Source organism: Natrix helvetica (genome assembly GCF_964273705.1).
Source record: "Natrix helvetica genome assembly, chromosome: 4".
Classification (NCBI taxonomy): domain Eukaryota; kingdom Metazoa; phylum Chordata; class Lepidosauria; order Squamata; family Natricidae; genus Natrix; species Natrix helvetica.
The window spans coordinates 131,263,271-131,284,844 of NC_138550.1; the positions used below are offsets into that span (position 1 = coordinate 131,263,271).

General features: G+C 40.6%; 1 protein-coding gene across 2 annotated transcripts in view; it reads left to right on the forward strand.

Moving 5' to 3' along the window:
• Positions 1–21,467, forward strand: part of CLVS1 (clavesin 1) — a 51,836-nt gene extending 30,369 nt beyond the window's left edge. For both annotated transcript variants that reach the window (XM_081952146.1, XM_081952147.1), the window contains exons 4-6: positions 623–733; positions 4,489–4,724; positions 21,271–21,467. In XM_081952146.1, coding sequence (XP_081808272.1) covers positions 623–733; positions 4,489–4,724; positions 21,271–21,358 — 435 coding nt within the window. In that variant the 3' untranslated portion in view covers positions 21,359–21,467. The remainder of the gene's footprint in view (positions 1–622; positions 734–4,488; positions 4,725–21,270) is intronic.
• The last annotated feature ends 107 nt before the right edge of the window (positions 21,468–21,574 follow it).

A 21,574-nucleotide genomic window follows, 5' to 3' on the forward strand; every position in this document is an offset into this window, starting at 1 on the left:
AAGAATCCTACTGTTGTTGATTCTGAAAAGCTTGACTCTACCTGCATACTAATTTGTTGGGTATCTGTTCAGAACCCCCAAAGCAGACATTTATGTCAGTTGCCATGGCGCTGTATGCTGTTCCTCCCTCTCGACAGCTTCACTTAACATCTTCCTCTATCCTTTATGCCCAGTTCATTCACCCAGAAAGTTCAGCTATTGAAACAATGCCTTGAGGAAGGGCTGAGGAAGGGCAAAAGCACAGGGTGAAGAAGTAAACCATGCCTGTAGATGTCTAATGGGACTTGGTTCTGGGAGCCTATTGGGAAATACAAACCACAAAGCACGTCATATTCATGCTTGATAGATATGCACATATACAAACTCTCATGAAAATAGAACTAGGATGAGAGTAAGCCCCAGCTGTGGGTTTTTCAAATTTGTTCTATTGTATAAAAGAGCAAATCGAGCACTAAAGTACAGTGTAGCATGGCTGCGTGGTTGAATTGTGTCTCAAATGCACCAATTAATAGCCAAGACTTCTCCTTTGACTTCTCCTTCTCCTCTGACTCCCGACAATAGGGCCCGCTGTTTATCTCTGTCAGTCTCTGTTAATTAGAATCTGTTTCTTTCTTCTCCACAGGACAGCTTTCCTGCTCGCTTTGGAGGCATCCATTTTGTGAACCAGCCGTGGTACATCCATGCTCTCTACACTCTAATCAAGCCCTTCCTCAAAGACAAGACACGGAAAAGGGTAATGAGAAAATGAAACAAGTCTGTGATGTTGCAAGGCTACACGAGATATTAGGGAATTTCTACTCTTCTCTGCGTCTTCCTTTTTCTCTTTGTGGTTTGCAACAAGGGGTGAAGTCTCAGCTGGATTTTGTTAGCAGCCTACATCTAATCACGATTTCAGCAGGAGAGAATTATTTCCAGATTCCAAGCCAAGTGTTAGAAAATCTTTCATCATATTCACACGGAAAAAGCAACTTTCTGTAAAATATAAAATTATCTGTTTTTCAACCCAATGTCCTTTTAATGTCACCCTGTTCCCTACTTGCAATAGATCTATAAAAATTCAGGACACAATAGGTTGCTAAACACATTGATAGATGACATTTCAAGTCTATGTTTTCAAATCCTTTTTTCCAAACATTTTAACCTTGGGAGAAATCTCTGATTTTGCTGTTTAATATACTGTCTTTTATGTAACCAGTTGAGAACAAAATCACTGATAATAGTTGCACTTCAAATGCTTTTATAAAAGAAAAAAAACTTGGGATATTGATTTTTATGATGCATGAATGGATAAGCATCCATCCACTTTTCTTTTGCTGGGAAATGCAAAATTGTGCTAAATAAAAAGTAAGAAATAATAAGTAAGAGTTTGTAAAGTTATGAAGGCTATTCATAAGAAGGAAGCAATGCCAGAAAAATAGTGGTTGACTAAAATTGAGAATATCTTTGAAAAGCGAAAGATAAGATGTTCAAAGGGACTCGGTAGCTCAGGTACTAAGACACTGAGGTTTTGATCAGAAAGGTCGGCAGTTTGGCAGTTTGAATCCCTAGCACCACATAATGGAGTGAGCGCCCATTACTTGCCCCAGCTTCTGCCAATCTAGCAGTTCAAAAGCATGTAAAAATGCAAGTAGAAAAATAGTGACCACCTCTTTCCATGCGCCTTTGGCATTTAGTCATGCCAGCCACATGACTACAGAGACGTCTTCAGATAGCGCTGGCTCTTCGGCATATAGAGATGAGTACCGCCCTCTAGAGTCAGGAATGACTAGCACATATTTGCGAAGGGAACCTTTATCTAAGATATTCAAAGAAAAATAAGACCATGTACAAAGCAGTATATGGACACGATAAAGGCAAGGAAGAATTGTTTGAAAGTTTAGAAAAGTATCCTGAGGTATAGCAAATGATGCTTAAATAAATTAGATTTATTTAGATTTCCCTTTCTTCAATATTTGCCTATTTCCTTTTTGAGACTATTATTTTTTATTATTTTTCTGTACTTTGGGACACATTATTTTATCCTAGCAGGAAAAAAGCATAATGGAGAAGTTTTTATCTACTTATGAATATATATTTCATTCATATGTATGATTTAAAACAGTTACTTGTAAATGCAATTCTTCTAATGGAAAGCATTGTAGCCACAGAGGCAATTTGGTTATAATGTGGTTCTAGTCTATTTGCTTGAACAAATCTTTTTAAAAATTATAATAAATTGAGGGACATTGTGAACACGGACTAGCAAGCTGCAATTTTACAGATAGTTCCGTAGAAATAAAATCTTTTGAATTTAATGATACTTATACCAGCCTAGCCATGGAGAGGATTTTTTTTTGTAATGTAGAGTCCATTCATCCATAATGAGGCAAGAATCTTTCAATAAGAAGACATTACTGTAAATTTTATATATAAAAATCTTATAAAGACATCCGTTGTTATATTGGATGTGAGAAATTGCAGGTTAATTCAATGTGATGATTTTTAAAAATCCTATTATGAGAGCAATAAAGGTGGAGGGGGACTAATTTCTTGCTATGTAGGGCGTTATGTTTTGTAGTCTCTGATTGCTGTTTGATTGCAGGGCATGGGGATCTAAGGGGGAAGCAAATGCAAAAATGCATTGTGACATCATGATTCAAACACCATTAACTTTATCACACATCAGAATGCAGGATATGTAAGGGTGAAATATTGCATCATGATATTACCATGTATGTATTGCCATTTGGAGATATTCTAGGTGTCCTGTATACACTTTTGTTGCAGGAGCACATAGTTGCTCAGAGGTTTGGACATACTTAGGGTTAGGGTTCTTAAGGAATCTTACCTGAAGAAACTTGGTTTCCGATGCTGCTGTTCTCTCATGCCCAGAGATTTCTATGTCCATAGCAATTGTTTCTCAGCTCTCTGTCAATGTCCTTTAAGGCAAAGCTGGTTGAGGAATTCTGGGAGTTGAAGTCCAGAGGTCTTAAAGTTGCCAAGGTTGGAGATCCCTGTACTGCACTCATGGTGAAAGAACTTCAAAGATCAAAGTCAAAATGGAACGGAAACTTCAACATCATTGTTCTTTAACACTTTATTTTCTCATCCATGTTTGTACAGTTTATATTTTCATTACCATTTTATTGGATTGATGTTATCCAATCCTTGCTTTAAGGCTGACAGATTTCTTATACATATATAAATATGTATCACATTCTAATAATATAGTAGTACAATAAGATGATGACTATGCTTAAAAATATCTTTCAAAAGAAACAGAGAACAAAAATGAAAAGAATACTAAAACAAGTAGGTAGCAGAATAGGAATGCAATTAACTACCTCTCCCTGTTTCCTGATATATAACTTGTTAGTTGGAGCTGAAGTCCAATGCATCTGGAAACAGCTGGAATACATGTCAAGTTTTAGGAAAAATGGACTGGTTTTATCTGGAGTTGATGGTCAACAATATCGGCATAATGGCTGGACTCTGGCAAACCTTGTTGAACGTGTGAATGTCCAAATAGGGAAACCAAAATTACTTGCCTGCAAACAAATCAGAAGGCAATGAAAATAAATCAGAAGGCAATGAAAACAACAAAAGTTGGCTGAATTCCAACAGGCCAATCACTACAATAGTACAGCTGGTTCTCAACTTATGATCACAACTGAGCCCAAAATTCTCACTTAAGTTGTTAAGTTAAAAATTTGTTAAGTGAGTTTTGCCCCATTTTACGACTTTTCTTGTCATATTTGTTAAAGGAACCACTGCAGTTGTTAAATTAATAATATGGTTGTTAAGTGAATCTAGTTTCCCCATTGACTTTGTTTGTCAGAAGGTCGCAGAAGGGGATCACATGACTCCTGGACACTGCACCTGTCATAAATGTTGGTCAGTTGTCAAGCATCTGAATGTAAATCTTGCGGCCTTGGGGATGCTGCAATAGTCATAAGTATGAAAAATAGTCATACGTCACTTTTTACAGGGCCGTTGTAACTTACAAACTGTTGTAAGTCCAGGACTACCTGTGCAGCTTTCTAAACATTATTCACAGGTAGGTTTTACACAGTGGTGGGTTCCTACTGGTTCAGACCAGTTCAGCCGAACCGGTAGTAGCTTGGCGGCCTGGGTTGCTGGAACTGGCAGAGACCCGGGCCTGCCACAACCCCGAACCGGTGCTCTGGGCAGTGCTGTATGCACCACCATCTTGTTTTTTGCTTCTGTGCATTCGCAGAGCGATTTTAGTTGTACTGTGCAAGCATGTGCAGCGCACATCAAGTGCAAGCATGTGCAGCGCACATCAAGTGCACGCGCAAATGTGCGGCACATATCTGAGCGAACTGGCAGTAGTCTCTGCCGGAAGCCACCCCTGGTTTTACATAAAGGTCAATTCCACTGTTCTTTTGCTAATAATGTACTTTTTTTCTTATTTTTTCAAAAATCTTGATTATTGGAATGGCACAAATACACTAACAACATCTAATACCTGTTTTGTTTTTTTTAAAGATCTTTCTTCACGGAAACAATCTTAACAGCCTTCACCAGCTCATACACCCTGATTGCTTACCTTCAGAGTTTGGAGGGACTCTTCCTCCCTATGACATGGGCACATGGGCTCGGACGTTACTCGGACCGGATTACAGCGATGAGAATGACTACACTCACACATCTTACAACGCCATGCATGTGAAGCATTCATGTTCCAACCTAGAGAGGGAATGCTCCCCAAAACTCATGAAAAGGTAAGATCAAAGAAAAAAAGCTTCCACCTAGAAGAATTTTGCTTGTTTTCTCTCTTTTAACTAGAGGATTAGGAAGTATAACTGAGCTTGAAATCTTGAAACCATGATGTGGAGCAAGCAAGACAATTTGAAAACTTTGCCATCTACTGTTTATATAAGTTTTTGCAGCCCAGATAGGAATGCCCTTGGAAGTAATGTGATTTCTTGCTATGTATGGCGTTATGTTTAGATTTTTGCAGCCCAGATAGGAATGCCCTTGGAAGTAATGTTACTGGGTTCTCATTTTAAAAACAGGGGTAAAGCTATGTGAATGCTATTTTATGCAGAATAAAAATTATATACATATACACATATGCACATATTCACATACACAAACGTACATATGTATAAATAAATTTTAGCTGGGCTGCAAAAATCTATATAAACATTAGATGGCAACATGTTCAACATATATAACATGTTCCTGGATTTTATCAATGACAACTGATCTTCCTGGGGTTATTCTCTATCACCTTCATTTCAACATCAGTAGTTTATCATGGGGATGAGGGACAGAGTCATCTCTATATGCAGGCAATAAGGGGGTGCAGCTGAATATACAAGGAAGCTATGGGAGGTGTGGAGTCAGGTTACTGCTGCCTGCATGCTGACCAGCTGCTTGACAATAAGTGCAGCAGATACAGAGGAAATGTGTGCCTTCAAGTCTGTTTTGATTCCTGGTGACTACCCTTGCAGTTTTCTTGGCAATATTTTTCATAAAATGCTTGCCATTTATTTCTTCCTATGGCTGAGAGAAATGATTGGGTTCAGATCACCCAACTGATTTAGGACTTAGAATTCATGGTCATCAAGGTACTACGGAGACTTTTCTCCAAACATGGCCTGCCCGAGGTCCTGGTCTCTGACAACGGACCCCAATTCATGGCCATGCAATTTGAGACCTTCAAATCAGGGAATCAGACATAACCTAGTTGAGCCATTCCATCTGGCCTCCAATGGTCAGGCGGAGAGAATGGTGAGATCTGAAAAAGAGGCCCTATCCAGGATGGGCCCGGAGATTGGCAAACATGGGTTGACCACTATTTGCTAACTCAACATATCACGCCCAGTGCCACTACAGGGGGAAGCCCTCCGAGCTTCTCATGGGTCGCCGGCTAAGGTCCCACTTAGACCAGCTACACCCAAACTATTCTGCCGCATCGCCCCTGATTCCACAAGCAAAATTCGGACCTTTAGCGTAGGGGATTCAGTTTATGCCCACAACTATGCTGGGGGGAACTCTGTGGATTCCTGCCACAGTGATAGGCATCACCAGGCTTCGCTCTTATCTCGTAGAGCTCAAAGATGGTCAGAATTGGAGAAGGCACGTTGACCAATTCCATGGCCGCCTCTCCAACTCCACGCTTAGGCAGCCAGAGGTAACTCCTGCTCCAGTTAGCTAAAGCCCTACCCAAAAGGAGCACGGTCACTCCTTGCAGAGCCAATTCAAACCCGAAGTCACCGGAATACTTAGCTTCTTGTGTTGCAGGCCCACAGCGAGCTCCGAGCGAACCGGCTCTAGAAGCTCCAGCCGCGGCCTGTGAAAGGTTCCAGGAGCTTCCAACAAGTGGAGCTGCGGAGCAAACAGGTCCGTCCGACCTGTCCAAAGAACACCCTCCATTTGAACTGCACAGGTCAGGCAGAGCTACCAATTAGCCCGCCTACCTGCATGACTATGTAACCAGTAGGATTACTCCATCTCTAAGAGGGAAGGGGTGTTAGATACTAGCTTCAGTTATAGTGGTTTCCACCAAGGTCCTCTGTTCCGGCAGGAACAGAGGTTTAATCTCATTGGTCGAAGGGTCTGACTGCTCCCTATAAAAGGGCTGCTGTCAGACTCAACCTTCGCTGGATTGTATATACTTGTTTGGTTACAATAAAGAGCTGTTGTTGCCTTTAGCCTTGTGTGCCTTTCCATTACCCGATCTAACAGAAACTATAAAGTTCTGAAATTTAAAAAGTTAAATCTACCAATGTACTATTCACCACCATTACTTTTAATGACAGTTATAGTTTTTATAATATTCTGATAAATGATAAAATTCTAGAGCAGTTCATGCCATAATTGATCTTTAAGCAGTTTGAAAGCAATGTGATAATTATCAAAAAGTTGCATGGGCACTAATGAATAAGTTTTAGGTTACCTCATTTTTATTGCATAATTTAATTAATCAATTTTTGAAATGCTATATATCTTGATATATATCTTGATTTCAGTAAAAATGTGCTAATATGTGTTATTTGGATTATTGATCCTGACAATGTTTAGACATATTTGTTTAGTTTGTTAGACATCCAGCATCACTTGGCAAAGTGGCAGTCAAATCAATCAAATGCATAAATAAATATGTTAGGCTACTTCGATTAGTAATCTAATTAAGTGTGGGCTGCACAAAAGTGTTATTGTTAGATAGAGTATTGAGTCAATTGCCACAAGATTTAGTCCCAGTCCTTGTACTCATTAATATTGTAATTATGGTCTGGGATAACTCACTTTTTAATAATTTGAAATCAATGCTTATAAAATTTGCAGATGATACAAAATCAGGTGGGCTAATATCCCAGACATAAAATTCAAAATAATTTTGATAAATTTGAAATGTGTGCTAAAATTGAGAGAAGTACCTGAAACAAACTCAAATGCAAAATTCTTTGCTTAGGAAACAAGAATCCCAGGCACATATAAAAGGTGTTAGAAGTAGATTGCATGAAAAAGTTCTTGTAGTATTGTTGATTACAAATTAAAAAATAAGCCGATAGCGTAATGTGCTGCCAAAACACAGGTAAATACAATCTTGGGTCTCATCAGCAGTGGGAAGTGACCAGTGGTGGGTTGTAGGGAGTACGTCCTGGTACGGGCATACCGGTGTTTGCCGGAAACACCAGGTACTGTTCTGGTATGGTGCTCCGGAGGGCCCACCCACCCACCCGCCCTCCTTACCTGTATTTGAGCTCTTCGGCACTTCCACGCACGGAGTGTACGGGGCTTGCCTGATGCTCCGTTGAGCAGCTGGAGCATTGCAGAGGCGTCACAGGAGGTAAGGACGCATGCGCATGCTGTGCGGGTTCATGTGGTGGATGCCAGGCCCCGTTGCACCATATTGGTTGCACCAGGATCTGGAATCCACCACTGGAAGTGACCAAAATACATCTTGAGCACTATGAACACAATTGTTTAAGAATTGATCAGCCAAATTAGAACAGGTTCAGTAACGACACTTAGGATGATTAGGGGATTTAAAAACAATGATGAAACATTGAAGCAATTTGGAATGTTTTCATACAAAAAAGAAAGGCGAAGGAGAAATATGATCCGTCTTTAAATGAATATGATTTCTTCCGTGAGAAGAAAGTCAAGAGCTGTTTTTCATCATTTCAAAGACAGGGATTCATGGATTTACTGATTGGTATTGACTGTTGATACCCCCTGACCACAAGGAGACAGTTGTGTATAGTTAGGCAGTTAAGGATTTACTCATCACTAGCCATTTGGAGTATTTTAATGCACTGTACAGTGGCTGCTCTTGAAAAAGCACTCTGAAATTGCCATTGGCATCCAATATGGTAGCTACCAGAAGCAGATAATATCTATGTTGAAGGCTCATTCAAAATGTTTGATGATGACTTATAGCTTGGCACCAAGGTACTTGCTAGACTGCCTCTTCCTACCAGAACCAAAACATTATGTACGATAATCCTGCAAAGAAGTATTTCTTTCCCTCATTTTCATGCACAGAAATGAGCCAAGGCTAGAAACTTGTGAATTATGGTTCCATTGTTTTGGATTAGCCCTCATGAAGAAATCAGGCTTGCCATTTATTAAGGCATTGGACCAGTGGTGGGATCCAATTTTTTTTACTACTGGTTTTGTGGGCGTGGGTTAGTGTGGGTGGCTTGGCTTGGTGGGCATGGCAGGGGAAGGATACTGTAAAATCTCCATTCCCTCCTCACTCCAGAGGAAAGTTACTGCAAAATGCCCATTTCCTACCAATCAGCTGGCATTCAGAAGGGAGAGAATAGATGGGGGCAGGGCCAATCAGAGGTGGTATTTACAGGTTCTCTAACTATTCAAAATTTCCGCTACCGGAACTGGTCAAAACCCGCTGAATACCACCTCTGCATTGGACTGGCACACAGCAGATCTAGGTTATAATCTAGCAATTATTTGGGAGTGATTTTAGCTGTATATCATGAGACTTAATTCTGAATAAGCACACATAGGATTGTGCTCTATTGCAATTTTTTCATCAATATGAATAGCATAACTCTAAATAATAGAAAACAAACACATGTTCAATTCTTGTTGCTGCACATAATAATCAACATAATACAAAATATTATAGTTATTATATATTTGGTGATAGGGAATATAGGTGGCCATTTAAATACAAAACTATTAATTTTAATAGAAAAGAATATATGTAAATCACAGTTGAACCGACAATCTTGGTGCTCTCTGAGCTTAGTTGTTTACTTGCAGACATTTTGTTACCAGACTAGTGCTTGAAGAGACTGGAGTTTGCTCTCTGTTAAATACAGTAGCTTTCTTTGTCAGTGTTTGTGAGGGTGGTTTTTTTCCAGTGTTGCCTTGATTAGCCTGTTGTTTACTATTTAGTTATTTGTCTGAGTTGCTACTTCCTTAATTAGGATATTGTTTATTGCTTGAATGTTTGTCTGATGTTAATCCCTGTGTTAATTCCTCTTTATCTTAGTGTTGATTGTTGATGAAGAGATAATCTGACACACACACCCCTTTTAGCTTTTTATTGTCCTTTTTGAATGGAATGTAAATGTAGTTTATCTCTATGTGCCTGTTGATCCCTTATTTGTCTGGGTACCAATCATCCAGAAATTCCGTAGCATTTTTTAAAAGATTAATTTAGAATGTTTACAGTTTCCCTGTTGAAATTATAGCTGACTTTGTCCGCATCTTCTGACTGTTATTTGGTGTTCATGGATGTGAAGACTGCTAGTCCTCTGCCTTTTTGGCCTGTCTAGTGGCTGTTACAGTCTTACCCTGCTGTAGATGACTAATGTTTTTTTTCTTTCTTTCTTGAACTACTGAGTCTTTTGATTTACTTAAGATGTTTCGAAGTGCTTTAGTTTATTTGTATTGTTGTGTGGTTTAAGAGCCTGTTGGTTATTTGTGAATTTTTTTTTATGCATGGTACTATTATTCTTTTCATAACTTGTGTTGATTGTATTGTAGTGAGTTGAATAGTCAGGCACTTTTTGATAAAGTTGCATGGGTATCCAATTTGTTGGAAGAGGTTGAATAGCAAGTTTGTTTCATTTTCTTGGTATGCTGGGTTGCTGTAGTGGGTTTGTGCTCATCTGAGTAATGTTCTTATATATATCCCCTTGTGGGAGGTTGGATTGTTACTTTGGTAATGGAGCATGCGGTTAGTGTGGGTGATTCTTCGATAGACTTGCTTTTCTAATTTTCTGCCATTTCCTCTCCTGAAAAAGATATCCAGAAAAGGTAGTGTGTGGTTATTTTCTTCTTCCCTTGTGAATTTTATCCTTTATTCAAAGATGTTGCTGATAGTTTCGTGTGTTTTCTCAATTGTTCCTTTATTATTGTGACAAATGTGTCATACATACCACAGCCATACTGTTGGTTGTATGCATGGGATTGTTATAGCTTCTAGATGATGTCTTTGATATGAGCATTGAGAATGATGATTCCCATTGGTTTTCCTCTGAATTATTCTGAATTATTTTTGTACGGTGTGCTGGCAGTTACCCTTCAAAGACTAGTGGAACTGGGTGACACTTCAATTCAATTGGATTCCATTCTTAATTAATTTTATGTATAAATCAATATTTTTCTCTTTTGTGAAATCAGTATCAATTTGGTAAAACAATTGGAGATACCAAGGCTTTGGGAGACCTTTGCTGGTTGTATTCTCGTGATGTTTGTGAATAAAAATGTACATTGAAATTAATCCTAAATCACAGATATAGATATTTAGAAGCAGAGGTGTATGCTAAAAGGAGAATTGAAAGGTCAAAATAGTGGCCACAAACTCATGAAAGAGGTGGAGCTTGCTTTCACTTCAATATTACACCTTGACCCCCTTGCGGATATCATGGTTAGAAGCACACTTTAAAACTGTTATGCCCTGGAGGACCTTCTAAATGAAATGGCTGAAAAAATTCCATTTCTTTTCCTATTGAAGAATACTTTCTGCATTTTTACTGTTTTAAAAAGATTTCTTTTCATTCTGTAGTTACTATGACAACTTAATTGTCCTTTGTGTGCTGCCCACACCGCAAGAGAAAGAAGTATTGACAGTATAGAGAAACTATAGTAGATACCTCAGGGTGGGGGGAAACCCACACCACTTGGCATGAAAAGCATACCAAATCAACTTCCAAACGACATTGACAAAATCTAAAACTCAATATGAATGATAAAATTTATCTCTTCTACCACAATAATGGTGTAAATGGGATATCCTTTCAAATTGTAGGTTCTGTGTGGAATCCCCAGTGAAGTATTAAGCTTGTGGGCAACAAAAGCCAATATATATATCAGGTCACTACTCCCTCTTTCTGTCCTTCGGCTCATCACAAAAGACCATGCAGGCAGAAAACCATATTTTTATTTTTAATGTTGCCTTTTTATATATGTGTTGTATTTGTACTGATAAATAAATAAAGGGAGACTAGTATAGATCTATTCCGAGCTAATTAGCTCTCATCAGCTAGCCATACCCTTACTGGGATTTGAACCTGGGCTGTATTATATCTTAGGCTCTCTTCCTTATCAGTTGATAAGGGTTGTAACACAAATACATACCTATTTCCCTGGCTCAACTGATAAGGAAGAGAGCCTGTGGCTTAGTGGCTAAGACTCCTGCCTAAGATATAATACAGCCCAGGTTCAAATCCCAGTAAGGGTATGGCTAGCTGATGAGAGCTAATTAGCTCGAAATAGATCTATACTAGTCTCCCTTCATTTATTTATCAGTACAAATACAACACAAATATAAAAAGGCAACATTAAAAATAAAAATATGGTTTTCTGCCTGCATGGTCTTCTGTGATGAGCCGAAGGACAGAAAGAGGGAGTAGTGACCTTCCTCCCATATTTAGGCATACCAGGGGTTGTAACACACATACAAACATACATACATACGTACATACATACATACATACATACATACATATATATATATCTTTGGTTGTTCGGGTTTTCTCCCGCGTAGAATTGGAAGTATCTTCACGACGTTTCGATGAAGTCTCATTCATCATCTTCAGGCTGGTGCTTCCGGCTTGGTGCTTCCAGGAGCAATGTGAGATCTCAGCCGGTTCCTCTTTTTAACTGCCAGTGGGGGTTTGAGCTGATTGGGTGGGAGCTTGGCTGCATTCTGATTGGGTGGAGGTGTATTCTGATTGGTAGGGGGCTTGGCTGTGCTCTGATTGGATGGGAGTTTGGCTGTGCTCTGATTGGATGGGGGCGTGTTCTGTTTGGTGGGGGCCTGGTTGTGCTTGTGTTAGTCTGAGTTGCAGAGGGATTTGAGCTGGTGAGCTGCGTTACTGTTGTTTGGCTTCACGTTTGTGGTCGTGCCACATCTCCGTGGTGGGCATCAGCTTGCTTCATGTATGGATTGGAGGGGTTTAAATTGGCTAATAATACAGCTGTGGTCTGGCTTCTGGTTTGTGGTCGAGCTTCTGGTTTGTGGTCATCATCGGTATGGGTTTGGGCTTGCTTTTTGCGTGGATGTGTGATAGTGATATCCTGTGTGGTCTTCGTGAGTGTGGGTCTGGTATCATTCTTTGTGTTAGGGACTCATTTGTCAGTGAGGGCGGGTTTCCAAATGGCTGGTAGGCGGGAGGTATCATCTCGTTTATTCATGCTGTGTGGTCGTTTTTCTATCTCAATAGCTTCTCTGATTATTCTGTTGTTAAAGTGTTCAATTTTGGCAATAGTTCTGGTCTTTTTAAAGTCTATATCATGTCCTGTGGCTTTGAGGTGTTGGACCAGGGAAGAAGTTGGTTCCTCCTTTCTGACTGAGTTTTTGTGTTCTTCAATGCATGCCTTTATTCTTCTGTTGGTTTGTCCGATGTATGTGGTGGGGCAGGTGGGGCATGGGATTTCATATACTCCTTGATTTTCTAACTCTATTTTGTCTTTGGGGTTTCTTAGGATGGTGGATATTTTTCGGTTTGTGTAGAATGCTGTCTTGATGTTGTGTTTGTGGAGGATCTTGCTGATTCTGTCTGTGGTGCCTTCTATGTATGGGAGGAGGGCTTTGCCGTTTTCTTGTTCACTGTCTTGGATTTCTTTTTGGATTAGGTTAGTGATATTGTTTCTTTGGAATCCGTTGGATGTTAGTACGTTGGTGAGAGTGTGTAGTTCGGTTTTGAGGTGTTGTTCGTCAGCTAAGCATTTTGTTCTGGAGATGAGTGTCTTGGCTACAGAGTTGATCTGTGCTGGGTGGTGGTGTGAGAGTGCGTGCAAATAGCGGTTTGTGTGTGTTTTCTTCTGGTAGATGGTGTGTCCTAGGGATCCATTGGATTTCTTTTAGACTAAGACATCCAGGAAGGGGAGTTGGTTATTGGCTTCTGTTTCCATGGTGAACTGTATTTTGGGGTGTAGGCTGTTGAGGTGTGTGAGGAAGTTGTCCAGTTTATCTTTCCCGTATGGCCAGATTATGAAGGTGTCATCTACGTATCTGAGCCAGAGTTTGGGTTTGTAATCGGATTTTTCTAGAGCTTGGGGTTCAAAGTGTTCCATGTAGAGGTTAGCAATGACAGGTGAGAGGGGTGATCCCATGGGTGCTCCTTCTATTTGTTTGTATTTTTGTCCATTATAGATGAAGTATGTGTTGGATAGGCAGTGGTTGGTCAGATCTAGGATATGTTTGGGGGGGGTTGTATTTGTTTTGGATAGCTGTCAAGGCTTCTTTGATTGGTACTTGGGTGAAGAGGGATATGACATCGAAGCTCACGATTAGTTCGCTGGGCTGTAAGTTTTGTTTCTTTATGATCTCTATGAACTGGAGTGAGTTTTTTACGTGTGAGGTGATGGATTCTGCATAGGGCTGTAGTTGTTTGGCGAGAAATTTGGCTAGGTTTTGTAGAGGTGAGCCTATGGAGCTGACTATGGGTCTGAGTGGGATTCCTTCTTTGTGTATCTTAGGGAGACCATAGAGCTTAGGGCATCTGGATGATTTTTCTCTGGCCACAAACCAGAAGCCCGACCACAAACCAGAAGCCAGACCACAGCTGCATTATTAGCCAATTTAAACCCCTCCAATCCATACATGAAGCAAACTGATGCCCACCACGGAGATGCGGCACGACCACAAATGTGAAGCCAAACAACAGTAACGCAGCTCACCAGCTCAAATCCCTCTGCAACTCAGACTAACACAAGCACAACCAGGCCCCCACCCAAACAGAACACACCCCCATCCAATCAGAGCACAGCCAAACTCCCATCCAATCAGAGCACAGCCAAGCCCCCTACCAATCAGAATACACCTCCACCCAATCAGAATGCAGCCAAGCTCCCACCCAATCAGCTCAAACCCCCACTGGCAGTTAAAAAGAGGAACCGGCTGAGATCTCACATTGCTCCTGGAAGCACCAAGCCGGAAGCACCAGCCTGAAGATGATGAATGAGACTTCATCAAAACGTCGTGAAGATACTTCCAATTCTACGCGGGAGAAAACCCGAGCAACCAAAGACGTACATACAAACACCCGCGAAAACCTCAGAAAATATATGTATGTATGTATGTATGTATGTATGTATGTATGTATGTATGTATGTATGTATGTAGTTACATATATTACATATCCTCCTCCCTCTCTTTCCTCTCAAAATGACCACAAGTCTTTGGAAAGTTCTCCTTCTAAAGCAAGTTTAACATAGATAAATACTGTTCTTCAAACATCTCAGGGTTTAGGCAAGTGCCACAATAACCATGTATGTAGGCTGGTACTTGGCCTGCTGAATTGAAACTTTAAAAAATGTTGCCAATGAAGGATGCACATTATGTTCAGCTCCTGGTCATCCATGCTAATAAAGAAGGTCTAAAGGAGCAATGGTCTTATTTGGGTTTGCTTGAACAGCAACAGAAATCCAAAGAAACTATGTTTATTTTCTCTAAATAATAATGATAAAGAATTAAACAGATGTGGACACAAGGTATAGGACTTGATAAACACTCTTTGAGTCCCATATAAGTTGAAAAGATTTAGATTCAATATTCACTACTTCAGTGGAAAATAATGTCTAAAATGTAATAAATTATTTTTGAACTATAGATCAGAAAAATGAAATGGAAATTTATGATATTATAATAGGAAGTTTCGCCGGAAGAGAACCAGTTTGGTGTAGTGGTTAAAGTGCTGGCTTAGAAACCAAGAGACTGTGAGTTCTAATCCCACCTTAACCATGAAAGCCAGCTGGGTGACTTTGAGCCAATCACTCTGTCTCAGTCCAATTCCCCTCTTTGGGTTGCTGTCCTGGGGAAAATAGGAGAATGTAGTATTATGTGTGTTTGTTGTGGAATGGGACAACTCGCTATGGCCAACTCGCTGATCCATTTGCTGCCTTGAGTTACTAATAAAAGTAATAAAAGCAGACTAAAAAAACCTAAAAAATTCAGTAAAAATTCTCAGTTCCATTCCCTCTTTCTCTATAATTTGGATTATAAACTCTTTGGGAAGAGACATGGTAGAAATCAAGAGTCTTGGCATTGTTAAAACTAACACATCTAATATGGCATAAACTTTTGTGGATACAGTCCACTTTGTCTCATCACTATGCACATGAACACTTATACATCACACAAAAGCATGGCTATGTATCTAGAAAACATTAAGATTGAAAATATTAGTATGTATGAACTAGCTCATTCACAGTTATTACAAATATTACATAATATTTATTTATTTATTTATTTTATCAGACTTATTAGTCGCCCCCTCTCCCCACAGGGACTCGGGGCGACGTACACAAGCAACGGTCTACGGACTACAAAGAAGGAGGTAAAAATAAATAAATACAATAATCAGAGAAGTTAAAACCCCAATAAGAATAAAAGTTTAAAAGCTAACATTGACAATTAAAATTAACCAAGGGGTGGAACAGTTGTCGAGATTATGCCAGGCCGGCTAGCCGAAACAGGTGGGTCTTCAGTTTACTGCGGAAGGAGCGGAGATCGGTTGTTGTCCTGATGTCTGGGGGGAGGTCATTCCAAAGGGTGGGACCCGCCACAGAGAAGGACCTACTCCTGGGCACCGTCCTCTGACAGTCTCTAGAGGACGGCACCCGGAGAAGGCCCTCTCTGTGTGAGCGAATGGGCCGCAGGGATGTATGGGGCAGGACACGATCCCGCAGATAACTAGGCCCTATGCCATGGAGCGCTTTAAAGATGGTGACTAACACCTTGAAGCGCACCCGGTAGGCCACAGGAAGCCAGTGCAGCTCGCGCAGGAGAGGTGTTATATGGGAGAACCTCGATCTCCCCATGATTACCCGCGCGGCTGCATTCTGGACCAACTGCAGTCTCCGGGTGCACCTCAAGGGGAGCCCCATGTAGAGAGCATTACAGTAGTCCAGACGAGACGTCACCAGCGCATGAGTGACTGTGCGCAGGGCCCCCCGGTCCAAAAGGGGATGCAATTGGCGCACCAGGCGAACCTGGTGGAACGTCCCCCTCGCCACGGCTGCCACATGATCTTCTATAGTCAGCCGGGCATCAAGGAGGACGCCCAAATTGCGTGCCCGTTCCACCGGGGCTAATTGTTCATCCCCGATGGCCAGCGATGGAATGTGCTGGTTGTATCGGGGGGCCGGAAGCCACAGCCACTCTGTCTTGGAGGGGTTGAGCCTGAGCCTGTTGTCACCCATCCAGACCCGCACGGCTTCCAGACAACGGGACATCCCTTCGACGGCCTCGTTGGGGTGGTAATAGTATTAGATTTTGACATATGCTATCTTCTTTAAATAGTAAAAAGAAACTCATATACAAATGTCTTTCATTGTAGCCACACAAGTGAGATAACTGATAAATCAATAGTAGGCCCCAATTTGTCTGCTATATTTAGAAGTCACTATAACAGTTGTTTAGGTCTATAGCCATCTATTGGTCTTTGAGAAGACTGGTAATGAATTTTTCTCGCCTTCCTAAGTTTCCACAAGAAATGCTATGGCTAAAACTCAGACACTGATGTAATCAAAACAATAAAAACTTGGAATGAAACAATCTGTAACACAGAAGGAAATTTTAAAACTTGTCAAAGTTCTCTCGATGAAGAAAAGACTGTTTTTCTTGACAAGAAAATCAATGGTCACAGATTGGAAAGGAACTCTTTCCCCCAATATTTTCTTCAGCAGGAATAAATCATTGGAAGACAAATAGCCTGGGAAAGTTGTATAATAGATAAAAAATTAGATGAAAATAGGACAGACTAGAGATGAGAGCTAAATGAATGTAAGCTTTGCAATGTGGCCTGATTGATTGGTCATAATTTAAAAGGCACAAAGCTCAACTAAACTCAACAGAACGGTCCTGGTTCGTCCCTCTCCCTCTCCCACACATTGGTTGTAGCAAATAAGGCTGTTAAGAAGACAGAAATAAAACAATAGGACAGAAATAAAACACTGGCGAATTGATGATTGGGGTTTTACACATTTTTTTAAAATTAAACTGAGACTGACTTTAAAGCTGAATTTGATTTATTTAATATTTCAAGGAATGTTGTTATATGCTTACAGATAAAAAAGGAGGGTTATACTTCAAAGCTGTAATTATGCAAATTTATCAAACTTATATGACTTCTTCTCTTACTGCTCAAAGAACTCTGGGCAGCTAACAAGAACATAAAAGAAGTAGAAAAACCAGTAAAAGATACAGAAAAAATGTATCAAATAATAAGGGCAGAACGACAAATGTTTATTAACATTCTAGTTCTAAGGACTGAGGGAAGAGCTGGAGTTTGAGTTATTTCAAAAGGCTAACAGGTTAGGACCACCCAGTCTTCAGGGTGAAGGCTGTTTCATGGTGCGGGTACCAGAGCAGAGAAGGCATACCTAAGTCCCATAAGAAAACACTGTTTCACAAAAGGCACCTGGAACTTGCTTGCCGTGCTGAATCAGGTGAGATGGAGAGAAAATACCAGAATCAGGCAGTCTCTCAACTAACCTAGAGGTATGCCATATAGGGCTTCACACTGGATTAAAAACATCTTGAGTTGCACCCAGAAACTTACTGGAAGCAAACCCAGGTTAATGATGTTATATGATATTATCTAGGGATAACATTCTGGGTTCCTGCATTCTGGACCAGCTTTCGGGGTTTCAAAATACACTTTCAGGGCATTTTCACACACACCATATTACAGTAATCCAATCAGGAAGTCATTAATACATGAGTAACTATGAGCAGAACAACCCAATCCACAAAGAAGTACAACAGTGTGGCCACAGCTGCCACTTGTGGGAGCTCAGGAGCACCCTTAGATGACACGCCAGTTCAGACTGTCAGAGGGGTACAACATTCATGATGGAAACTCTCCAGATGTGGTGGTCCCTAAAACCAGGGGTGGGTTTCTACCGGTTTGGCCCAGTTTGGCCAAACCGTTAGCTCTGATTGCAAGCCGAGCCCGAACCGGTTCTCTGTTTCTGTGAAAGCCTGCCTGCTCCCGGGTTATACTGGCCTTTATTTCTGCTTCTGAAGCCCAGCTGATCATCGGCGGCAGATTGAATTGCCGCCCTTCAGCTGTGTTCCTTGCTCCTTTCCTTGTTTGCAATATGGAAGGTCTATTTTTGCTAAAATGAGCACGAGCGCAAAGCGCATGTGAAGCGAACCAGTTGTTTAGCTGGTAGGAACTCACCCCTGCCTAAAATCTATAGCCGCTTAATCTTTCTAGAATTGAGTTAGAGCCTGTTCTTCCTCAAATTCTCACAACAGAACAAATATCGTCAGTGATTAATGTTGTCTTGGTGCTATGCCCCAGCCTGAACCCAACCTGAAGAGCTCTTAGATAATTTCTTTCCTCCAGGATCCTTTGGAGCTATGTGTCAGGCCTGTAGTTATGTTCCTTTTAGGATCTTTGGCCTGCCACACTTTCTATTATTTCACTGTGCTGTTTCATTAGTGTAGTAGTTGGGAGGGGGGAATAGAAAGGAGTAGAAATTGTGGAATGTGTTGTTGTCATTCTTTTCTAGAAGCCCAAGGTCATCTTTTGTCTTCACACCTCAGCACCTGACCGGAACCAGCTAGGTGGAGATGCCAGCATGGCCGAAGAAGATTGGACCATGTGATGGATTTATGGGAGTGGGGAAAAGATCATGAACTTTAAACTGGGTGGAATCTCAGGAAGTTTTCAGATTTGGGATTCCACAGTTCGTTGCCAACATGTCTGACTTATTAAATTGGAACTTTAAGGATAGTTTTGCCTTGGACTCTGATTTAATTCTGCATGATATTTGGAACGCTGACACTATGAGCCTAAAAGAAAGTTGAAGCCTGGATTAAAATAGTCAGGACGTCAAGGATAAAGCAACGGCCTCTTGAGGAGAGGTGAACTTCTTATCAACTTCTAATCAAGCAAGATCATGCTTCATTTAGCTTCTCAGAAGTGAAAAAGCTTCTTGGATGAGAAGCAAAATGTTTTCAAAGAAAAAAAGAAAGAAAGTCCAGTTGGAACTTTCCAGTTTGGGAAAAGCATTTTGGGACAACTACCTGGTCTGTTTCATAGCTTATCTGCTCTCTACAAAGCAAAATGCACAGCAGGAGGACAATAATCTTTAGGAGTTTTTAAATATTGTAGCTTTCTAGATGTCCATGAGGTACAAAGTCCAGTATCGTCAATCTTTGGTAATATTGACTTGGCCTGCTGGGAATTTCTTATATCAATATGATTACACTTTGGCAGCAGCCTCCCTTCCTCAGAATAACAAACAAGAACGAGTAACACATTTTGATCTTTAAGGGAACAGGTATAGATTGTTTTTTTAAAAACTTGGTATAATATTAACCTAGTATTACAGAAAGGGATTTCTAGACCAATGTTCAAGAGTGTGGAGAATCATGAATATCAGAGATCTTATTTTTTCTTTAGCAGTAAACTACCTAGTGATGGTTAATCCTTTTGGCACTGAGTGCCAAAACTGGAGCACGTGTGCATGCGCCAGAGTGCCAGAACCTGAAAGAGAGCAGACAGCTGCTGCACATGCATGTGGCGGCCAGTTACTCTTCTAGGTTTTGTTGCACACATGCGCACTGGACAGCTGGTCTTTCAAATATGCCCCCCCCCCCCCGTGGCATGTCCTCTCTGTGGCATGCACACGCCAAAACCCGGAAGAGAGCAGCTGGCTTCAGCGTGCGTGCCCACAGACAGGGCTCTGTGTGTCACCTCTGGCACGCATGCCATAGGTTCGCCATCACGGACCTAGATTATTATAATATTAAATTACTTTGGTTGATTCATAAAGGGAAAACTAATCATGGGAAATATGTTTGCTTTTCATTCCATGCCATTTTCTTAATTGAGCCTAAGATTCGAATGTGAGTCTGAGGCTCAAATCTTTATCTTGCAAATTAGCTTTGGTAAAGGAGTAAGTCTTTTCAATGCATTGCAAATGATCCAAGACTTAATTTGAAGGTTAGAAAGTTATAGAAGCAAAGCAGCCTCTGCCCTTTCTCTCAAAGAAGAGAACATTTGTCTTTGGAAAGAAAACAACGACCTGAAATTGATTTCCTATTCCCAAGATAATTTTTATTAATAGTTTTAAAAAAGAGAGAAGATGGTGGCTTTCCTATTTTTACCTGGTAATAGTGTTAATGTAACTGCTGGTGATTATTTAGGTAGAATATAATATCTACTTTTAAAATTTAGTTAATGGATAAATGACATTTAACATGAATGAATCATAGTCCACCATTAATTCAGATCTGTGTGGTAGATCTCACAGCATTTTGGAATATTGTTCAGTTATTGCTACATTCATTCTTTTAAAATTGGTGTGATAAAATACTGCAGTGCACAGACTTCTCACTTTCCATTGGCATTATTCTAGAACAATTCTTTGAAAAGGACAGATTCCCCACCTCTCCATTGCAAAGAGATGGTATCCCTTCCTATCTGAACTAAGACTGTCCCAAAGTCAAAGGTTTAAATTTAGTGGACCACAGCTTTTGGGCACCAGGGACCACTTCCATGGAGAAAGGTTTTTCGGTGGACCAGAGGGAACATAGTTTTGCATGCTGCCTGCATCCCATGAATGGGGCTTCACTTGTTTGTGTGAACCAGTTGCTGGCATGCTGGTTGCTGGAATTGGGGACCTCTGATTTAGCGTTCTCATAATAGTACCTGAACCAAATCGGCTTCCAAGATTTTTTCAGGAGTGGAAAAATATACAGCTGCTAGCTACCTCTTTGAGATAATACATGAATTTTGTGTCCAAAAAGACAATAACAACAAACAACAGGCATGCTGTTTAATTTCTAAGCAATATTTACCATTCTGCTTTTTTCAGGTCTCAATCTGTGGTGGAACCCGGCATATTAAAGCATGAAGAACAGAATGTGAATGAGAACACCCAGCCACTGCTAGCTCTAGACTGAGACTGAAATGCACCTGTATCCTCAGACTTCAGTGGTCCGCAATCCTTTTGAAGCAAATGACAGGTTTAATACACATTAATGTGCATTCAGCTTAAAAAAATCCCCAAGCACTCCATCTTTGTGGAGCAAGTAATGATTATCACCAGCCATGTGTCTGTGTCCAAAGCCAGAGGTAAACTATTCCTTGTGGCCCAGAATAACAAACAAACAAGTCTG